We start from the raw sequence: 20,522 nt of genomic DNA on the forward strand, positions 1-20,522 counted from the left end.
TTGTGTGGGGAGAAGGGTGCAACAATGAATGAATGGAATCCCAAAATCTCTGTAGATGTTCATTGAAATGAAAAATAAACAACCTAAATTTAAAAAAAAAAATTAACACTCTAAATATTTTGCTTTTCCTCAGCTCAGTATAGAAACATTGTCTTTTTGTAAAAAAATAAGTGATAGATAATGTGGATTTAAACTCCTCATTAAGATACAGTTTAGGCGAGCTCTGGTGGCCTAGTGGCAAGAAGCTGCACTACAGTCCTGGAGGCCCTCGGTTCAAATCCAGCAGATGCTCTGCTGAAGAAGAAGGAACAATCGCCTCCTGTACCAATCAGATCCGATTTGACGGTACACACATTAAAAAAAGAGAGAGAGATACAGTTTAGAAAATGTAAAAGAATTTTGCCGAAAGGCCACACTCACCTGATAACCACCCTATTTAGGAAAATACCACACAGCTTTTCCATCCCCCCAGTAAGTTGCCTATAAGACATACTCCACACCAGGGTAAACACGGATCTGATTTTTGTCATTATAGATTAGTTGTGCCTAGGCTAGACATTCCTATGAATGCAGTCATACCATGTGTCCTCTTGTGTGTAAGATAATGTTTGCATGATAATTTATTCACATTTATTTAGTCTCTTGCTATTGCACACACACTTTTCCCCCAGAAAATTAAAGGATATTCCAGTGTAAGAATGCACCATAGTTTGTTTGTCATGAACATTAAGCTGCTATCAATTTTTTATTATTAATGTAATGTGAATATTTTGAACACAAATTTATATGTGTACATATATTTTCATTTCTTTATAATTGCTTTATTATATGGTAGGATATACTTACCAGTGAGAAAGTTAAACTATTTCCCACAATGATTATGTTCATTTTCATATTAGCAACATAAAAGCAATCCAGTTGCTCCATATCTTTGCCAGTGTTTTGGGTTTATTTTATCTGGTTGTTAATTTTACCAATTCTGTTGTATACAAACTGGCATCTCATTGTGGTTTTAGTTTCTATTTGATGATTAGTTATTTTGAACATTTATTCAAATACTTGTTGCCATCAGTGTATATCTTTGCAAAATGTCTATTCAAGTTTATTAGACATTATTTTAAAAATCTGATCTCCCCCTGTCTTTTAAATGAATTGTTAGAATTCTTTTTATAATCTGGTTGCAAGTTGGGGGTTTTGATGTAATATTTAACATGTTTTTAACACTTTCTTCAAATATAGATACAAATTTTTAAAATCAGTTATCATTATTTTTCTAAAAACTATATCCAGAAACTTCTAACTCTTAAAATATCTGTGTTGTCTGGGTATAAAATTTTTATAACTAAGAATTTTTAATTAATCATGTAAAGGTGTTTCACAAAAGTAAAATTCCTTCCCAGTGTGCTTGTCAATAACCAGTCATTTCATTTTTGTTCCACTGAGGAAGTATTACTCAAATAAGTAGGTTTTTATTTCTAAGTGATTCACTGCAGAATTGTTCCCAAGTGTTTTAAGATTGTCTCCTGCTAGAGTTCTGACTTCTGCTTGAACAGTGTTCTCCTTCACAGTTACTGTGACTGTAGGATTATTGTCTTACCCTGTCCATCTTCATCTTACAGCTGTAAGCCCTGCCACTAGTAGAGAGTCAATGAGGGAATTTCTCTGTGGAGGTGATTGTCATTTTGCATCTTCCTAAGATTAGCTGCCATCTTTTGTCTCATCAGAGTTCTTGGAAAGCTTGGATAGTTTTAAAATAACTGAGTGTTCTCCAAATACCAAGAGAATTGTTTTCTTATTTTAAAGACCGTTTTTATTTTACTTTAAAATTCATTCATTGTTACACATAAAACTTTCTTCCCCTCCCCAAGTTCACTTTGCTGTGTACTTCTTGTTCCAGATTGTTGTCATGGGTATTGATGTTGATCCAAGCAAGATGAAATCTTTGACAGCTTCAATCCTTTCTTTGTCATGATGTTGATCACACTGCCTAGCATCTTTCTATACAACACAAGTTGTGGGCAAGCTAAAGCTTTCAGGAAAGGAAGAGAGTAGACAGAGCTCAATTCTGTAGGTGTATGATCCACTGTCCTACAGATGGGTGCAGCTTGTATTTGAGTGCATGCACCATGATGGATTGAGTACTCCTTGCCAGCACAATTCAGAGCCATTGACGGTTCTTCTTTTTTTATTGCTGCACATTTTCTTCCCCTATAACCCGCACCAGAATGCACCAGATGGTTGTGATATGTATAATGCCTAATCATATATTCCTTCTTCAGACAGTTCTTCCCCTCTTCTGTTCTATTGTGGTGTCTATTATCTATCCACTCTTTTCCCATTCTTCTTTAGCCTTTCTTATTTATCCATTGTCCCAGTTCCAGGGACATACGCAACAATTGAAAATAAGCTGTAGCAGTGGCAATAATTTGTCTTCATTTAAGACGTTTGCCTAATACTTGTTTAACATTTGTAAAAAAAATATTTATTATTTGGAAGTATCTCTCTGTGAAAGAAACTTGGTTTTGGTGTTCCTTCAAAAGATCTTGTATATCCAGAATCCGTTGCAAATCGTAGGAACTCAGCCAAAAGTTCCCCACCATGAAACAGCTTACCCTGAACAACAACAACAACCAAAAAAAAAAAACCAACTGAAGCAGTAGCCAGTAGAGTCTCCTAACGAGTGACCTTAAACTAGCTCATCCATAGATGGAGCAGCTCAGTGAAAATCAGTGAGATTTAATGACAGGAAGAGGACAGCTCCTTGATACAGCCCTAATCTTGTAACCCTCTCTTTGGTTTAATAAGCTGGTTTTTGCTTGGTTTTCAATTTTTCTTTTTCACTCATTCACTTCCTTCCATTTTTTTTAATGTGTTTGATTTTTTTTTCTTTCATGGTTGCTTCTTTTAATTAGCAGAGGTATTCTTCTGTCTTTTAAAAATACTACTCATTTTTTACTAGCTTGTTTTCTAGATTAAGCAATATAATTAGTCAGAAACACATGTTAATTATTATATTCATGTTTATCTGCAAAAAAATTTTTGTATTAGTTTTATACTTTATCTTTTTCTTTAATTAGATATCCCCATGATTTTTAACTTCTCCTGGCCATCATACTTGTTTTCAAGTCTGCTGCGTATGGTATCATCTGTGTTGATGGTGTTTAAGGGAATGGAACTTCTAAACTCAAAGACATCATCTTTCTGGTGGTTCAGATCCTCCAGTGGCTCTGAGCAAGAAAGATGTCCAGTCTCTTCACATTCTATTTCAATTCCAACTCCACTACAACACACATAGAGAAGAGCTATTAAGTATTTCATGTTCTACAGTAATACCAAGTAGTTTTCTAGAACCTTGTCTTTATCACAGAATCTTTATTTCTCAGAATTTACTTTCTTTTTAGAATTTACTTCTTTTTTACTTGTATTAACTCTGTATACTTGTGTATTTTCCTTGCTTCACAACAAACTGTAGTAAATAGGAAATCGTATTTCATTCTCTTTTTGCTAAACATATTCCCATATCTTTACTGCTCCTATAAAGGAAGGCTAGATTTGTTTTTCCTTGTCTCTGACACATTCCACAAGAACTCAACAAACATTCTTTTTACCCCTGATATTCCAAAACAGGTTACAAATACTGAAATTTATTTCTCTACTTAGAGAAGAGATGTGCCAGCTCCAGCCAGCTGAGACTTGTGTTAGAATACTTTACTCAGGTTGTGCCTTCATTGTCAACATTGACCTCATCAAGAAAAGCATGTTCTGTCTAGAACAATCTGAGGAATTCTTTGTTGGGATTCTAAAAAAATGAATGTCTCAGTTTTAGAGAGCTGGTTGGCTCGAGATCCTGAATGCTTTATTATAGCTAGTGACTTTGTGTGTGATGGAAAATGTTCATTTTAATAGCATGTAGAACTTTTCATCCAGACAGAAAGCAAAGTATACTTGGTTGTACTAATTAACTTCTGGTAGGGTTTGTTACGCATATTCTAATGAAAGCTCCTTTATAATTCAGAGTAATTTCAGAAGTGTGTTTGTTGTAGATGTTAGATTCCCACAGGTCCACTACCACTCATGGCAGGCTTCTGAACAGCAGGTCTGAACCTTGCCCTAGCCTGTGCCATCCTCACACTCCAGAGTGCTACAGTGCATCTTACAGTTACTGTGTCCGTCCACTCCAGTGAGGATTTTCCTCTCTTATGCTCATTCTCTACTTGGGCATGATGTTTTTTCCAAGGACTGGCTCCTCCTGGCAACATGCCCAAAGTATGTAAGACAAGGTTTCACCCTCCTTGCCTCTAAAGAGCACCGTAGTTGCACATTTTTCTCATTTGTTCTTTTCAGAAAGATAGGATGTATTTAAAGTCATTAGGAGGGGGCTTCCCTGACCTGAAATGATGACTAGTGAGTAAATGTTACAGACAATCTAAACTTTGGAACTGAAACCAGAGAAATACTTAAAACTGCATCCATAGAGCTCTGGTGGCCTAGTGGTATGGAGCTGTACTGTCATCCCAAGACACACCACTGCTGGTACTGAGCAGCAGAACGCTACTGCTCTCATTTTCCATCAGGTAGCAAAATTGTATTCCGCCCTTATTTCTGGAAAAGAAAGAATATAGTTTTTATCTTGAATTTTTTTTATTATTATTAAATTTTATTAGTTTTAATGAACTTTTACAGAGATTTTGGGTTTTCATTCATTCATTGTTGCACTGCTCTACCCTCCTCCCCAGTTCGTTCTTCTTCCCTCCCCCAAGTCTGTTTTAATTGTCCAATTGCCACAGTGCTTGTCAAAGCCAGTTCTGATTAATCTCCTTTGTCAGTGTGTCCCTTGCCATTCCCTATCACTCCTCCCTGAGAGAGACTTCACCCTGAGTCATAAGGAAAAGGGGACCGCGTATTCTCTTAGTTACTTCCTGCTGAAAAGGGAGGCTGTGGGTTTCGAGGTGAAGGTCTTCTCTCACTACTCTAAAGGGCCCCTTTGGCAGTAGGAAACACATAGACTATTATGGAGATTGATTTTGGAATTTAGATGCACTGTTAATCAGTTGTGCTTAGCCGTACATGTTCATATCCTTGAAGATGTATCATGGAAGTGTTGCAGCCTAGAAGATACAAATTTAACTAACAAGTTAAAAGTGCATGAGTCAACAGTTGAAAAGCAATAATATTCTGAGTAGAGGTTCTAATAGTGGCACAAATCAAGTTACAGAGGTAAGGTGGTTCCATTGCCATCCTTACTCTAACTTAACTCTTTTTTTTTTAAATTTAAATTTGTTATTAATTTCAGTGAAAATTTACAGAGGCTTTGGATTTCCATTCATTCATTGTTGTAGATTTGTCCTCTCCCAAGGCTCTGCCCCCCCCCCCCCAACCAGACATTACCCTCTTGGAAAAGTAAAAGAAAAGATTCTTTCATTATTTTACAAACCCTCCCCCAGGTCCACTCCACCATGTAACCATCGCTCTAGACTCCTGTCATGACAGAAAAATACCTAATCACTTATCTCTTTTAAACAGTTTTCTCCCTTCTCTGTTTCAGTGCAGTATTCATTATTGAACCCATCTTACTCAGTCTCTCCCCAACCCCAAGGACAGTCCCATTCTACAACAGTGGCACCATGCAATATTTGTCTTTTTGTGACTGGGATATTTCACTCAGCATAATGTTCTCCAGAGTCAACCATTTTGAATAATATTGCATGAGTTCCTTGTTTTTTAATGCAGCATAGTATTCCATTGTGCGAACATACCACAGCTTCTCTAGCCATTCGTTTGTTGATGGGCACTTAGGTTGTTTCCAATTCCTTGCTATTGTGAACAAAGCTGCAATAAACATGGGTGTGCATATATCTGCTTGGGTGTCAGTTAGGTCTCTTCGGGGTATATTCCCAGTAGTGGTATTGCTGGGTCAAATATTATCTCTATTTGCAACTTTTTGAGAAAGCACCATACTGATTTCCACAGGGGTTGCACCATTTTGCTCTCCCACCAACAGTGAATAAGGGTTCCAGTTTCTCCACAACCTCACCAGCATTTATTGCTTGCTGTTCTGTTAAATTTTGCTATTTTGACTGGGGTGAGATGATATCTCATAGTTGTTTTATTATCTTAAATACTTAATGGAAATTCAGTAAGGTTTATTCCCTGTTGAACTTTATGAATGATAATCCAGAGAGTACTGGCCTGATTATCTTGTTTCTTAAAGCCTTTTCATGTCAACTTTCCCTTGTCCAGTATCTCTGCCTTCAGAAGTCTTTTTTGCCTTCAGTTTCTGATCTCGAAAGGGAAAGGATGGAGATTTATATGAAAAGAATGATGTTTATGCAAGAAGATGAATTCTCTACAATCATAACCTGTCCCTTATCTCGTTAAGGTGTTAAGGAGCTATGTAAGAAAACTTCTAGCAGAAGTGACATAATTGAAACTGAGTAGAATAAGGCTATTGGAAAGGAATCTCAAACATGCAATTCTTTGAGACAAGTGGAGGCTTTCAGACAGATTATAGGCTGAAAGAACAACACTGTTTATACACATATATGTCAGTGTTTGTTCTACTGGTTTGTTTGTGTGCTTCTTTTGTCTGAGTTTGAATAAGAGAAGTCTCCCTGTCTCAGCCCAGCATGTCCCCTGATGGATCCTGCAGTAGAGCTGCTACTAGATTGTCTCTAGTGAAACAAGCACAATGTCACAGATAAGTCATTTTACAGCAGGAAAAACCAGCCTTGCGTTGTGGAGGGGGGGTTGTTTTGTTTTGGGGTTTGTTTGGGTTTTTTTTTTTTTTGAACCTTGCTTCCAGAAAACCCCAAAAGTGGGGGTGGTTTACTGTTTAGGAATTCTTGTGCTGTATCTTGATAAACTAATACCTTCACAGTTGCCTCAGTAAGATAAAGTTGGGTTTTTTCTCTTAGGAAAGTGAAGTTGTTAATTTCTTATTTACTCATTGGGGGGGGGTCCTCCCCTGAATATTTCCTGACTATCTTTCTGTAAATACCACTATAGGCTTTAAATCAACATGATACATTTGTTTTTCATTAGTTTGTCACATAATTCCTGTAGACGTCTTAGCTTATTGAGAAAAAAAATATTTAAAATCAAGTATGTAGTGAAATTATATCCAGATTTTTAAAGTTAACATATAGAATAACCATCTGACCATTAAATCTTTTAAAAAATTAGAATACTATTCAGAATATTTGAAGAAAAATTAAAATTCCAGCCACAGTGTTTAAGTTGTCATTAATATTTCTTTAAAGTGTTTTGATTAGGAAACCAGTCTTTAAAATACAGAACCTAGTATAACATTGGCCTGAAGTTTATGTATTATTTAACATAAAATTATTTCATACTGAAGTATTCTACTGGATTCTAGGAATGCTTCTACATTTTGCATCTTACCTTGATGTACAAGTGAATTAAGTAGCATTGACTAGGATTTGATCCATTTTGAGTTTCACTAATTGTAGGAGCAAGAGTAAGGTTTTTACCTGTTACACCAGAATGGGCTACTTACTGTTCAAAGTACAAAAGATTTTCCTGGAAAGTCCTTATAACTTAAGGTTTATTTGTGATTTGACAGTTAAAATACAACAGTAATGTTCTGATTGAGGATCTGTGTAGTTTGTTTGGTTGTTTTTTATTTAAGCCTCTTGTAGAGTCAACAAGACCTCCAGGAGGACACTTGCACTTAAGACCAAGCCCTTGTCTCCGTTTTGGAGACTGGGTGAAGGCACTGGACATTATATATATGGAGGGCCCTTGTATTTAAAAGTCAGTTGGGCCCGAGGGTCTAGTGTTATTTCGCTTTGGAGGAACATTTTTCTAAGTTGTATGGCACTCCTGTCAGTTTGTTGTACTGAGGTAATCTAGGTTTGTTGTGATACTGAACCTTGTGCCATTGGGGGGGTCAAATGCCACAGCAGCCGCCCTTGGTGGACAGTGTTTGATGGAGCTCCTAGTTTAAGATGGGTTTGGAAGCAGGAGTGGTACCCACTTCCTAAACCACATGCCTCTGGAAACTGTGAACTTGGAGAAATATCCAAAAACTTCTCCAGTAGGGTAAAAAGGGAAGCCACTGACTGGGAAAAAGTATTCGGTAATACCATATCAGATAAGGGACTTATATCCAGAATTTATGAAATACTTGAGCACCACCACAAGATAAAGGTAAATAATCCAATAGAAAAATGGGCACAGGATATGAACAGGCACTTCACCGAAGACGACATTCAGATGGCTAACAAACACATGAAGAAATGCTCAAAATCCCTAGCCCTAAGAGAGATGCAAATTAAAACAACTATGAGATATCATTTCACCCCAGTCAAAATAGCAAAATTTAACAGAACAGCAAGCAACAAATGCTGGCGAGGTTGTGGAGAAACTGGAACCCTGATTCACTGTTGGTGGGAGTGTAAAATGGTGCAACCCCTGTGGAAAGCAGTATGGCGCTTTCTCAAAAAGTTGCAAATAGAGATACCATTTGACCCAGCAATTCCACTACTGGGAATATACCCTGAAGAGACCATAGCTGACATCCAAGCAGATATATGCACACCCATGTTCATTGCAGCTTTGTTCACAATAGCAAGGAGTTGGAAACAACCTAAGTGCCCATCAACAAACGAATGGCTAGAGAAGCTGTGGTATATTCGCACAATGGAATACTATGCTGCATTGAAAAACAAAGAACTCATGCAATATTATTCAAAATGGTTGACTCTGGAGAACATTATGCTGAGTGAAATATCCCAGTCACAAAAGGACAAATATTACATGATGCCACTGTTGTAGAATGGGACTGTCCTTGGGGTTGGGGAGACACTGAGTAAGATGGGTTCAATAATGTATACTGCACTGAAGCAGAGGAGGGAGAGAACCGTCTAAAAGAGAGATGTAACTGGGTATTTCTGCCATCACAGGAGACTAGAGCGAGGGCTGCATGGTGGAGGGGACCTGGGGGAGGGTTTGTAAAACAATGAAAGAATCTTTTCTTTTACTTTTCCATAAAAAAAAAAAAACAGTAGTTATAGAAAGGCTTAAGACTTTGTGTTCGTAGGGTCGCTATGAATCGTGCTTGTCTTGATGGCAATCAACAGCAATAACAATGTTCTGTGAAGGCCAGTCAGAGCTTCTTTTTTTCTAGAAAATTTTTATTTTGTACTAATTTACTTACAAAGTTTGTATACGTTGTTTTTAATACCAGATTTTCCCCATTTTCTTTACTCACCCATCCTTCTACCCATCAACTTGTGTGACCCTATGATTACCAGCCCCCGGCCCGTCCACACCCCTCTGCACCCCCCCGGATCCTCATACGCATTTTATTAGTTATCTTTTTTATTAATACAATAATGGTTTTATACAGTATTTGTCCTTTGGGACTGAGTTAGTTCAGTTAGCATAATGCGCAATCAGAGCTTCTTGTTTCTGTTGCTCATTCTTGCTTTTTATTTGAAATTTGTCAGCTGACAGACTATAAATTCTCTCTCCCACCTGTCTTTCCACTATTTTACATTAATGTGTGTTTGTGTTTGGGGCCCTTTGGACAGGCCTCAGACATTCCACAGCTACTTGGAGGACATCATCAACTATCGCTGGGAGCTTGAAGAAGGAAAACCCAACCCTCTGCGAGAAGCCAGTTTCCAGGAACTCCCTCTTCGGACTCGTGTGGAAATCCTGCATCGCCTCTGTGATTATCGGCTCGATGCAGATGATGTCTTCGATCTTCTCAAGGTGCTGGCACACCCTTTCTTAAAAGAAGAAAGAGTCACCATTGATAATGTATTTAGAGTGCAAAATCTAAACAACATAAGAGAAGCCAGAGTTTGTCATTTTACAAGCCTCTTGGCTGATAGTAACATTGTTTACAAAACTTTGACCACTTTAGCCAGTGAAATCTGTATGACTATCTACTCTAGTATGCTAGTGCACTAGATGTCAGTCTAGAAAGTTTAGTAGTGGTTAGCATTCAACAGCTGTTCTGCAGTAGGAAGATTTGTTATTGTTATGTGCTGTCGAGTCACTTGAGACTCATAGCAACCCTATGTACAACAGCCCTAAACCCTGCTCTATCCTGTGCCAATCGCACTGCCTCTGAAACACCAATCCCGATTACCCCAGTCACTGAATCAATCCACCTCATAGAGGGTCTTCCTCTCTTGTGCCATCCCTCTACCCTCCCAAGCATGATGTTCCTCTCCAAGGACCTGTCCCTTCTTACAACATTTCCAAAGTATGTCAGACGAAGCCCCAGAATCCTTGCCTCCAAGGAGCAGCCTGGTTTAACCCTCTCCAGAATGAATCTGTTTGTTTTCTTAGCAGTCCAGGGTACATTCAGTACTCTTCTCCAGCACCATAGCTCAAAGGCATCAATTCTCCTTCTATCCTTCCTAGTCATTGTTCAACTCTCTGATGCATAACAAGTGATTGCAAAGACCGTAGCCTGTATCAGATGCACCTTAGTCTCCAGAGTGACACCATTGCTCTTCAGTACCCTGGAGAGGTCCCTAACAGCAGACTTTCCCATCACAATACATTTTTTTATTTCCTGGCTACTGGTGCCAAGAGTGTTAACCATGGCGCCAAGCACACTAAAGTTGTTAACAATCTCAATCTCTTCACCATCCATCCTGATGCTGCCAGTACAACCTCAGAAATCAGTGGAAGATTGCCTTTGAGTCAGAATCAACTAAGTTGTTTTTATGTTATTTTGTTTCATTTCTAGTTTGCTTTTCTTTTATGTACTCTGAATCCTAGCTGACATAGCAATAATGTTGTGTACCATCAAGTTGGAACCACCTGTAACTGACCCTCTGGCAGGTTTTCAGAGGTAATAAATTACATGGGAGGAGATTTTTTTTTTCTCCCACAGAGTGACTGGCGGATTCGAACTGTGTTTTTGTGTAGGCAGCACAATTCCTTACTATTAAACCACCAGAGATCCCTTGAGAATAAGGGGAGGCACCTATTTCTTCTGCTAATAGTAATCAAAGATTAGTGATCTAAACTCACCAACCAGCTATTCCACAGGAGAGAAGTGTGGTAGTATTCTTCAGGATTCACAAGCTTGGACACCCTTTGGAGCATTCCACTGCATTCTACAGGATTGCTGTGAGGCATACTCATTGCAATAGGAGTAGGTTTAGATTTTTTTTATATTATTTTTTTCTCCCTATTGTTAGCCTGACTTCCAGCTAAACTAGCCCATGAATTGTCTTTCATTTCTGAAGGTCTAAATTGAATAATTTACATTTATTGAAAATTCAAAAGACCATAAATAAACCTCTCATATGTTCATACAGTTGACATGTTCTGGAGAGGGAAAACATGCGACTCTCTCCTTCCTCCTCTTCATTTTTCTATTGCTGTTACCTGTTTTTGAAGTCAGCCACAGAGGGAGGCTGTGGGTTATTGTGTTCCCCTTATAGGGAGGTCAGTTTCTAATCCTGTTCAATCAGAAATGATTAAATGTGTTGATGACTTCTCAGTTCAGCCCAGCTCATGGCCATGTTATAAAAATCATTGTGTAATTTAGCTCAGTCTTTGCTGAGAACGCAAGGACTTGAATAGCAGTCCGGAGGCCAGTACAGGTCAGACCCTGGGGTAAATTGGGAGTTGTATTGCTGGAGCTCAGCTGGAATAAGAGGTTGCTGTAGGTTATGATGGAGTTACAATAGAGGATCACATGGGACAGAGCTTACACAACATCTCATTCGAGGCTACTGTAATTGCCTTTCTTTTGATGAGTACAAGCAAAATCCTAACAAATATAAACCGCATCCATCAAAATTCCTCTCTCACCCCCAAAGTGGAGCAGTGGTAAGAGTGGGAGCATTTGACATATTTCTGTACTCAGTTCTTCACGACAGTACCAGTCTTGATTAAATTTTTTTAAACAAGTGTGTCAGAGTGTAAATTTTATTCCCCAACCCTGTTTTTCCTCTTCTTCCTAGGGTTTGGATGCAGATAGTCTCCGGGTGGAACCACTGGGTGAAGACAATTCAGGAGCACTATATTGGTATTTCTATGGAACACGAATGTACAAGGAGGACCCTGTGCAAGGCAAATCCAATGGAGAACTCTCTTTGAGCAGGTATGTACTGCAAGAAAAGGCTCTCCTGCTGCTGCTGTTGTGTGCTGCCAATTCTGAACCAAATCATAGCTGACCTCCAGGGAGTTTTCAGACACAGTAAATTACACAGGAGGAGATTGTCCATCCTTCTCCTGCATTGCACCTGGTGAATTTTAACTATGCGTTTGAAGTTGCTATGCTAGCTGTATAAAATGCTGTTGCAGTTGTACAGCAAGTATCACCTCAGTGATGAAATGAACAGTAATACCAAGACTGCAAATAAGAGACAAGGAGCTAGATAAAAACTCAAAGTTACTGATCTATATCTTCTGTTACTAGTAGTAAAAGATACTGTCTTTTTGATGTGAGGTTTTTGAGACATTTCTTATGCACTCTGTGCAGTCAAATTCTTCTTGGTGGTACAGTCGTTTCAGTGTTAACCATTTTCATCTTTTGCAATTAATCATTGAGAATTAAGGAGTTTTTACCACACACACCCCCACCAGAATTGAATGTCTGCTATATAAATCTTAAGATAAAGTAGTGTAAGGATGTTACAAGACCCAGGAAGCATCAACCTTCTTAAAAGTGGAAAAGATCTTCTTTCCACACCATAGCATCCCAGGAAGATACCAGCCTCTTTTATTTAGATTGCATAATTGCTAGGACTAGTGATCACTGTTGGGATAATATTAGATTATATTCAGATTATAACATTGTAAAATGCTAGTTTTTCTTGCTTGCTTGTGACTTGTGTGTGTGTGTGTGTGTGTGTGTGTGTGTGTAATCATGTTTTAATCCTGTAATTATAAATTTAGTCATATAATATATCATTTCTCTGACTGATCTTTTCTGGTTATTATGGTATTATTTAGAGAAAGTGAAGGACAGAAAAATGTCTCCAGTGTGCCTGGAAAAACAGGCAAAAGAAGAGGAAGACCTCCCAAACGGAAAAAATTGCAAGAGGAGATTACAGTGAGGTAAAAACCTTGTTAGTGTGTAGTCAGTCACTGGTCGTCATGTTGGGCTGGACCTCAGAGTTCACTTGTTCATCATCAGGCCACAGATGAGGCAGGACATTGAACTTTAGTGGAGGATGGAGACCTGAGTCCTTATTCAATTACTGAGTGTTTACCAGGGAATGAGGAAGCCATAACTTAGCAAATTATCTCAGACAATGCGTATTAATTTTGGACAGTTGTTTTCTAATTACCACTTATTGGACAATGAGATTGTAATGAGAATTAAATTGACGATACATGTTATAGTGTAAAGAATTTAAAATTATGTGTGATCCATAGTGGGTTTAAAATTTTGATAAACTGCTGTGCTGTTTTTTAAACAAAATGGTGAAACAAGTTATTTTTCTGAGTATGTTGACATATGATCAGCATTTTTTAAAAATTCTGTCATACATGAGTTTAGAAGTAATGTGTTCTCGGTAAAGAGATTTTAAAAATAAGCATATGCCAATTTTTTTCCCAATTACATTGGTTTGCATACAAAATCTGTATAGTGTGTTTCATTCGTGTACATTGTTTCACAAAATTCCTTCATTTACATTGTTTCATATGATTATTCATAGACATTGTGTTTTATAAAATAATCACCATTGATCTATGCCAGGTTCCCCATTGAATCTTCCATAACTTCCCCATGCCCTCCCGCCTCCCATGAAACACTCTCCTCCCAGTGATTGCACCCCAATCTGCCACACCATTTTTCTTACTAGTTATTCTTCTCCCCACTGTGCTTTTATTTTATAATAAACAAGTAAGATCTTAAGCATTTTCATATTTAATTCCAGCAACTAAAAAAGAACTAATTCTTGAAAGCATTTCCTGTAGTTTTTTGTCTTTGTGGTTTGTTGGGGGTTTTTTTTTTTCCATTTTTATTTTACAGGGAAATTTTAACATAGCAATATTTGTTTTCAGACTCAGATATACAAGTCTAAATATACTTTTTGCTATAGGTTTATCATAATTAAATATATAGAAAGTAGGTAGGCCATACTCTTGACTTTTTTTTTTTTTTTTTACATTTTTAACAACATAGGGCAAACTTCCCTGTAAATACTAGAACCACTTCATCAAACTCTGAAAAGCATTTCTAGGAAATTAGATTTTAAAAAAAAAAATAGACGAATTAGAATTTGACTATCACAATTCCGTTTCACTTAAATTTCTGCAGTTTGAAGCTGCCTCATCCAGCAGTTTTCTTGTGAGAGGTGTATTATAAACACTGTGTTCTAAACATAGGCCATCTATATGATAAGCAGCTGAATCTGTCTCTATGCAGGAAGTTATTTTATACTGATTGTTTTCTATAACAACAATTAAATTGTCTTGATTTTAACACTGTGAAATCACTCAATAAGGATACATAGACTTATGCTACCCTCTGCTGGTGACTTTAATTCTTAAGCACTCCAAATCCAACATAATACTCAAATACATTTAAGTTTCAATATTTTTATATTGGATAAAATTTAAGATATGGATTCTGAGTCATGCTAGCCACACTTCAGTTGTTTATAAGTCATAGCCGTAGTTGCCCTGTTGGACAGCACAAATAAAGTACTGTCTGTTCTCCTAGAAAATCCTCTTGCGTAGCACTGCTATTGAATATTTGAAAGGACATGCAAAATCCATATATACTGACCTTCAGATTTCAAAGTTAAGATGATAATACATACCATTAATGTTTTTGTATTTCATAATTCTATTCCAGCCATCTGTGAGGCACACTTACATAGGATACCCATATTTTCCAAGTACATTAATTTCTTAAAGTCACATAATAGAATTTGACTAGCATTGTCTGACTTTTTACAGGCCATGCTCTTACCATTTACCTTTTGTGAGCCTAAATTAAATATGCCTTATCTTCCATCTAGCGGCCCTAATTGCAGAGTGATTAAGCAGTTGACTGCTAATTAAAAGGCCTGTGGTTCAACCCCACTGGCTAGTCTGCAGAAGAAAGATATGGCCATCTGTTTCTGTACTGGTTTAGGGCCTTGAATGTCCTCTAGGACATTTCTATATTATTCTTTAAGGCTGTTTTGAGTCAGAATGGTTCTAATGGCAATGGTTGTGGTTGGATATTGATATCTTCATTGTAGCCTTAAATAAGAAAGAAAATTAGAATTATTTTCGAGATACTCTTTGATTTCAAAGTAGTGTTTGAAATGGTGTTTTCATACACGTTGATGTTGCTATACCATTGATTGACCTATCAGTGTTTGAGGGGTAAAGAGTCCAGAGTGGCACGTCTGCACCCTGGTGCTTGGTTACAGCACAGAATCGCTCCTTTTCCTAGCCTTGCTTCCTTTACATGCACCAACAGTCCTTACAGCAAAGGTAAGTGGGTTTATCATCTATGGGTTATACAGAACAAGTTTGAATATGTGTTTGTTTTTGTTGAAATCTCCTTTTCCTGTGTTTTAGTGAAAAACAGGAAGAAAGCACCTTGACATCTGAGGGACAGACAAGAAATGGTAATGTCCATGGTGGGGAATAATAGATTATAGAAATGTGACCAGTTTATATTACGATGATGACTGAGTGCCCCTTAGAGATAAGGATAATGAAGCTTCATCTCACATACTTTGAGCATGACTCTAGAAGAGGTTATTCTTTGACCATCATGCTTGGAAAGGTGAAAGGTCTGTGAGAGCAGCAAACCTTCCACCAGATAGGTTGACATTATGACTGCAGCAAAGGGCTCAGTTGTGTCAGAGGTGATGAGCACAGAACAGGCCCAGGCTCAGATCTGTTGTTTGTGTCTCTGAGTTGTACTCAAGTCAGCAGCACCACCAACAACATTGTTTTCAGAATAATAGAGTTATTGTGGTAGTCTTCTAGTGAGCCTTCTTAATTCATCTTTACTTTTCTATAAATTGAGGCAAAGACTGGGACATTTCATGTTTGTGTCCTGTTGCTTGGTCCGGTTCAATAGATACTTAGGTTTGGAATGAATGAGTAGCTTCTCACAGAAAATTCTTTTACTACCAACAGCTTTACTTAAAGAGAATATTGGATTCCTATGTTTATTTTATTTTTTTGTAATCCAGATTTTTTTTTTTTAATTTGGAGGGTATATAGACTCAAACTCTTACATCATACATAAGAAATCTCAGAAGCATTTTTTTTATGGAAAAGCATTTTAGTCATTGAAACAAGGCTTAGTGACACAGTGGGCAGTAAGTAGTCTACAAATGAGAAGGCTGACAGTTCAGACCCCTCACCCGCTCCACAAGAGAAAGATGTATTTGTCTCTAACCATAAAGATTTGTAGCTTTGGAACACTTTGGGGCATTTCTTCTTTGCCCTGAACGGTGATTATGACTTAGAAACACTCTGCCAACAAGGGGTTAGGTTATTTTGGTTAAAATACTGAAAGAAGTCCCTGGGAGGGGACAGATTGAAACACTTGAGATTCAAACCCAACCAGTGGTGTCACAGAAGACAAGCCCAGCAATCCCCTTCTCCAAGGTCACAAACTTTAAACCTTGAGGACCCAATTCTCCTCTTCATACATGGAGTAATCATGAGTTAGAATTTGCTTGATGGCAACTAACAACAGGGCATTTAAATCTTACAAAAGTGAAACAGACTTGTATTGCTTTCAGACATTGTTAAATTTAATTGTAAACATTAACTATAACAGTGGAACTAAAAGTATTTAGTGTCACCTCTTCTCCCTTCCCGCCCCCCCCCCCGCATTTTAATTTTGACCTTGGTTTGAAATGAAATTGAAGGAAAGTAGCAAGAAAAGAGGCTATTGTAGTGCCTTTGTCCATCTTTTCTAGGCTCCCAAGGGCCAGGCCAAGGCACATGGTGGCTCCTGTGCCAGACTGAAGAAGAGTGGAGACAGGTCACCGAGAGTTTTCGAGAGAGGACATCCCTGCGAGAACGGCAGCTCTACAAGCTCCTCAGTGAGGACTTTCTGCCCGAGATCTGCAACATGATAGCCCAGAAGGTATGCAGGCACAGACACTGGCTGGCTTTTCTCCATGTTTGTTTTGTCATAGCTGACCCTCCAGGGAGTTTTCAGAGGCAGTAATCACATGGGAGGAAATTGTCCATCTTTTTCCCAAGGAGTTTCTGATTGATTAAAACTGTGAACCTTGATGTTGTCAGGACAACTCCTTTCCACTAAGTTGTTTCCTTCTCTCCATGCTGGGTATGATTTCAAATTAGAACTCTTGAATATAATTCCTGGCCTGAAAGTAATTAGTGTCAACTCTTCTCTCCCTCTTCCCCCGACCCCTTGACTCCCTAATTTGATTTTGGTGCAGGCCTTCATCCTTTTCAGAGTTGGACAGCTAAAATGGAACTTTATGCTACTCACCCTCTTTCATTATGTGTTGGTGTAGAATGTTCTCCCTGCTCATAGGAAATACTCAGTGCTCACAACCAACAGAAATCCCAGTATCTTTTCACAGTCTAGCAGCAACATTTTCTCTCCTACTGCTTTCCTTAAGAAATAGTGCCTGAGCCCCAGGGGGTATGTCCTCACTTTCTCTAAACCTGTATCTATGCAGTTTTTTTTAAATCATCTCTTGGATTTCCCAGCTGAAGCACTTTGTAGCTTCAGTGCCAGCCCTGTATCAAGGAGCCCTTGCCTTCCATGCGTGCTCTTCCCAACTTCACAGGCAAGATGCAAGATACACCTTTCAACATTTTCAGACTTACTTCCCCTTTTACTACCTTACACATTTGAATATTGCTCTCTCAAGGTCCCTTGTAAATGTCTCTCCCATCATTTCTTCTAATCATGGTTTTGTTCTTTTTTTTTTTTTTAAATTTTATTATTTTTGTGTGCGTGTACCGTCAAATCAGATCTGACTGGTACAGGAGGAGATTGCCCCTCCTTCACCGGCAGAGCATCTGGTGGATTCGAACCATGCACCTCTGGGACTGTATTTGCAGCTTCTTGCCACTAGGCGGTTTTGTTCTTATGTTACTTTATGCCTTGCCTTATTTCACGGTGAATTGTTTAAGCTCATTCAGCTTAGGGACTAGATTTTTTAACCCACTAAGTAACAGCTGTAATGGCTTCTTTGTGGTAAAATGCTTGATAATCATTGTGTTAGCTTAATTTGTTTCAATAATGTTAATACTGTTGTTAGTCATAGAGAAGAATTTTACTTAGTGCTGATAAATTTAAAAGAAAACTTTAATAAAAATTACTTAAATTGTTTTTTGTTCTTTGTTGTCAAGTCATATGGCATCTGTAGCAACCCTATGTACAGCAACTCTGAACCCTGCCCTGTCCTGAGCCAGTCTCACAACAGCACACCAACTCCCATTGCTCCAGTTACTCCATCTCATCCAGGGTCTTCCTCTCCTGTGCTGTCCATCTTTCCAAGCATGATGTCCTTCTCCAAGGACCAATCTCTCCTGGCCACATGCCCGAAGTATGTGAGACAGAGCTTCAAGAATCCTACCCTCCAAGAAGAAACTTGGTTTAACCCTCTCCAAGACAGACCTATTTGTTTTCTTGGCAGTCCATCGTATGTTCAAGACTCTTCTACAACACCACCACTCGAAGACATCTATTTTTCTGCCATCCTTAGTCATTGTCCAACTCTCTGAAGCATAACAAGTAATTGCAAAGACCATGGCATGGATTAGGTGCACCTTAGTCTCTAAGCTGACATCGTTACTCTTCAGCACTCTGGCGAGGTCCCTGACAGCAGATTTTCCCTATGCAATTTGGCTTTTGATTTCCTGACTGCTGGTGTTAAAAGTGTTGATTGTGGAGCCAAGCAAGCTGTAATTGTTAATTGCCTCAATCTCTTCTCCATCTATTATGATGCCACCAATTGGCCCAGTGGAAAGAATCTTTGTCATCTTGATGTCGAGCTTCAATCCATATTGAAGATGACAGTCCTTGACCTTCTGCAGCAAGCACTTTAGATCTACTTCAGTTTCAGCAAGCAAGGTTGTGTCATCTGCATAACATAGGTTGTTGATGAGTCTGTTGCCATAAAAATATATTGCTTAATACATCATAGGGCTCTAGGGGTTAAGTGTTAGGGAGTTACACTTCTAATCCAAAGGCACAGCCTTCAAATCTACCATTGAAGCTGCTCCACAGCAAATAAGGTGGGAAGTCTCTTCTGTGGTTTACAGCCTCTGGAAACACTCTAGAACACCATTTTTGGTCAGTTCTGACTCTGTGGTACATAGTAATAACAGTACATTGTGAGTGCAGCAATGTTCCCAACCTTGAATTCTACTCATAGATACTTTAGAGAACGTTTCAGGAAGTCATTTATATTTTTTTCTGTATCGAGTTAAGGAGAGAGAAAAACTGCATTTTAAGACTTTCATTATTGCAAGAGTGTGACTGTAACTATGTTATCAGGGCTCCTTTGTATCTTCTATAGCAATTTCTAGACTGTTGAGATAAATGCTTAAGAGAAATCATTCCTAGTGGGAAACTGTAAATGTAGTCATAGTAAACTCATACTTTATATCACCTGTCTCAAGTTTTATGACTTTGCATGACTTTAATTTGTCATCATTTCTAAGAATGATGACAAAAATGACTGTTATGTGCCATCCAGTTGCTTGTGACTCATAGTAACCCTGTGTTCAACAGTCCTGAAACCTGCTCTATTCTCTGCCAACTTTAATGTCTCTGACACACCTACCCTCATCAGTGATCTCCCTCTCTTTCTCTGTCCCTCCACCCTACCAAGCATGATGTCCCTCTCCAAGGACCGGTCCCTCCTTCCAACATGCCCAGAATATATCAGACAAAACCTCAGAATCCTTGCCCCCAAGGAGCAGCCTGGCTTCACCCTCTCCAGGATGAACCTGTTTGTTCTCTTGGCAGTCTGTGGTATATTCAGCACTCTTCTCCAGCACCACAGCTCGAAGGCTTCAATTCTCTTTCTATCATCCCTAGTCATTGTCTAGCTCTCTGACACATAGCAAGCAATTGTGAAGACTGTGGCCTGCATCAGGTGTACCGTAGTCTCCAGACAGATGTTGTTGCTCTTCAGTACACTGGAGAGCCCCCTGATGGCTGATTTTCCCAGTGCAATTTATCTCTTGATTTCCTGGCTGGTGATACCAAAAATGTTGTTTGTGGAACCAAGGAACCAAATAAACTAAAGCTGTTAACAATCTCAGTCTCTTCACCATCATAATGTTTCCAGTTGGCCCAGTGGTGAGAATCTTTGTTTTCTTGATGTTGGGCTTCAATCCATATTGAAGGTTGCAATCCTTGATCTTCTGTAGCAAGTGCTTCAGGTCCTCCTCAGTTTCAGGAAGCAGGGTTGTGTCATCTGCGTAATGCAGGTTGTTGATGTATCTTACTCCAATCCTGATGCCACATTCCTCCTCATAGAGCCCAGCCTCCCAGATAATCTGTTCTGCATAGAAATTGAAAAGGTATGGAGACAGAATACATCTCTGGCGTACACCCTTCT

General features: G+C 38.6%; 1 protein-coding gene across 1 annotated transcript in view; it reads left to right on the plus strand.

Annotated features, from left to right (window-relative positions):
* Positions 1 to 20,522, plus strand: part of CECR2 (cat eye syndrome chromosome region, candidate 2) — a 199,348-nt gene that overhangs the window by 143,825 nt on the left and 35,001 nt on the right. Inside the window, exons 3-8 of the mRNA XM_006891382.1 lie at positions 9,555 to 9,738; positions 11,958 to 12,097; positions 12,952 to 13,056; positions 15,523 to 15,572; positions 16,887 to 17,056; positions 17,121 to 17,123. Coding sequence (XP_006891444.1) covers positions 9,555 to 9,738; positions 11,958 to 12,097; positions 12,952 to 13,056; positions 15,523 to 15,572; positions 16,887 to 17,056; positions 17,121 to 17,123 — 652 coding nt within the window. The remainder of the gene's footprint in view (positions 1 to 9,554; positions 9,739 to 11,957; positions 12,098 to 12,951; positions 13,057 to 15,522; positions 15,573 to 16,886; positions 17,057 to 17,120; positions 17,124 to 20,522) is intronic.

This window comes from Elephantulus edwardii, unplaced genomic scaffold (assembly GCF_000299155.1).
Source record: "Elephantulus edwardii isolate Elephantulus edwardi_28Jun2011 unplaced genomic scaffold, EleEdw1.0 scaffold00096, whole genome shotgun sequence".
Classification (NCBI taxonomy): Eukaryota; Metazoa; Chordata; class Mammalia; order Macroscelidea; family Macroscelididae; genus Elephantulus; species Elephantulus edwardii.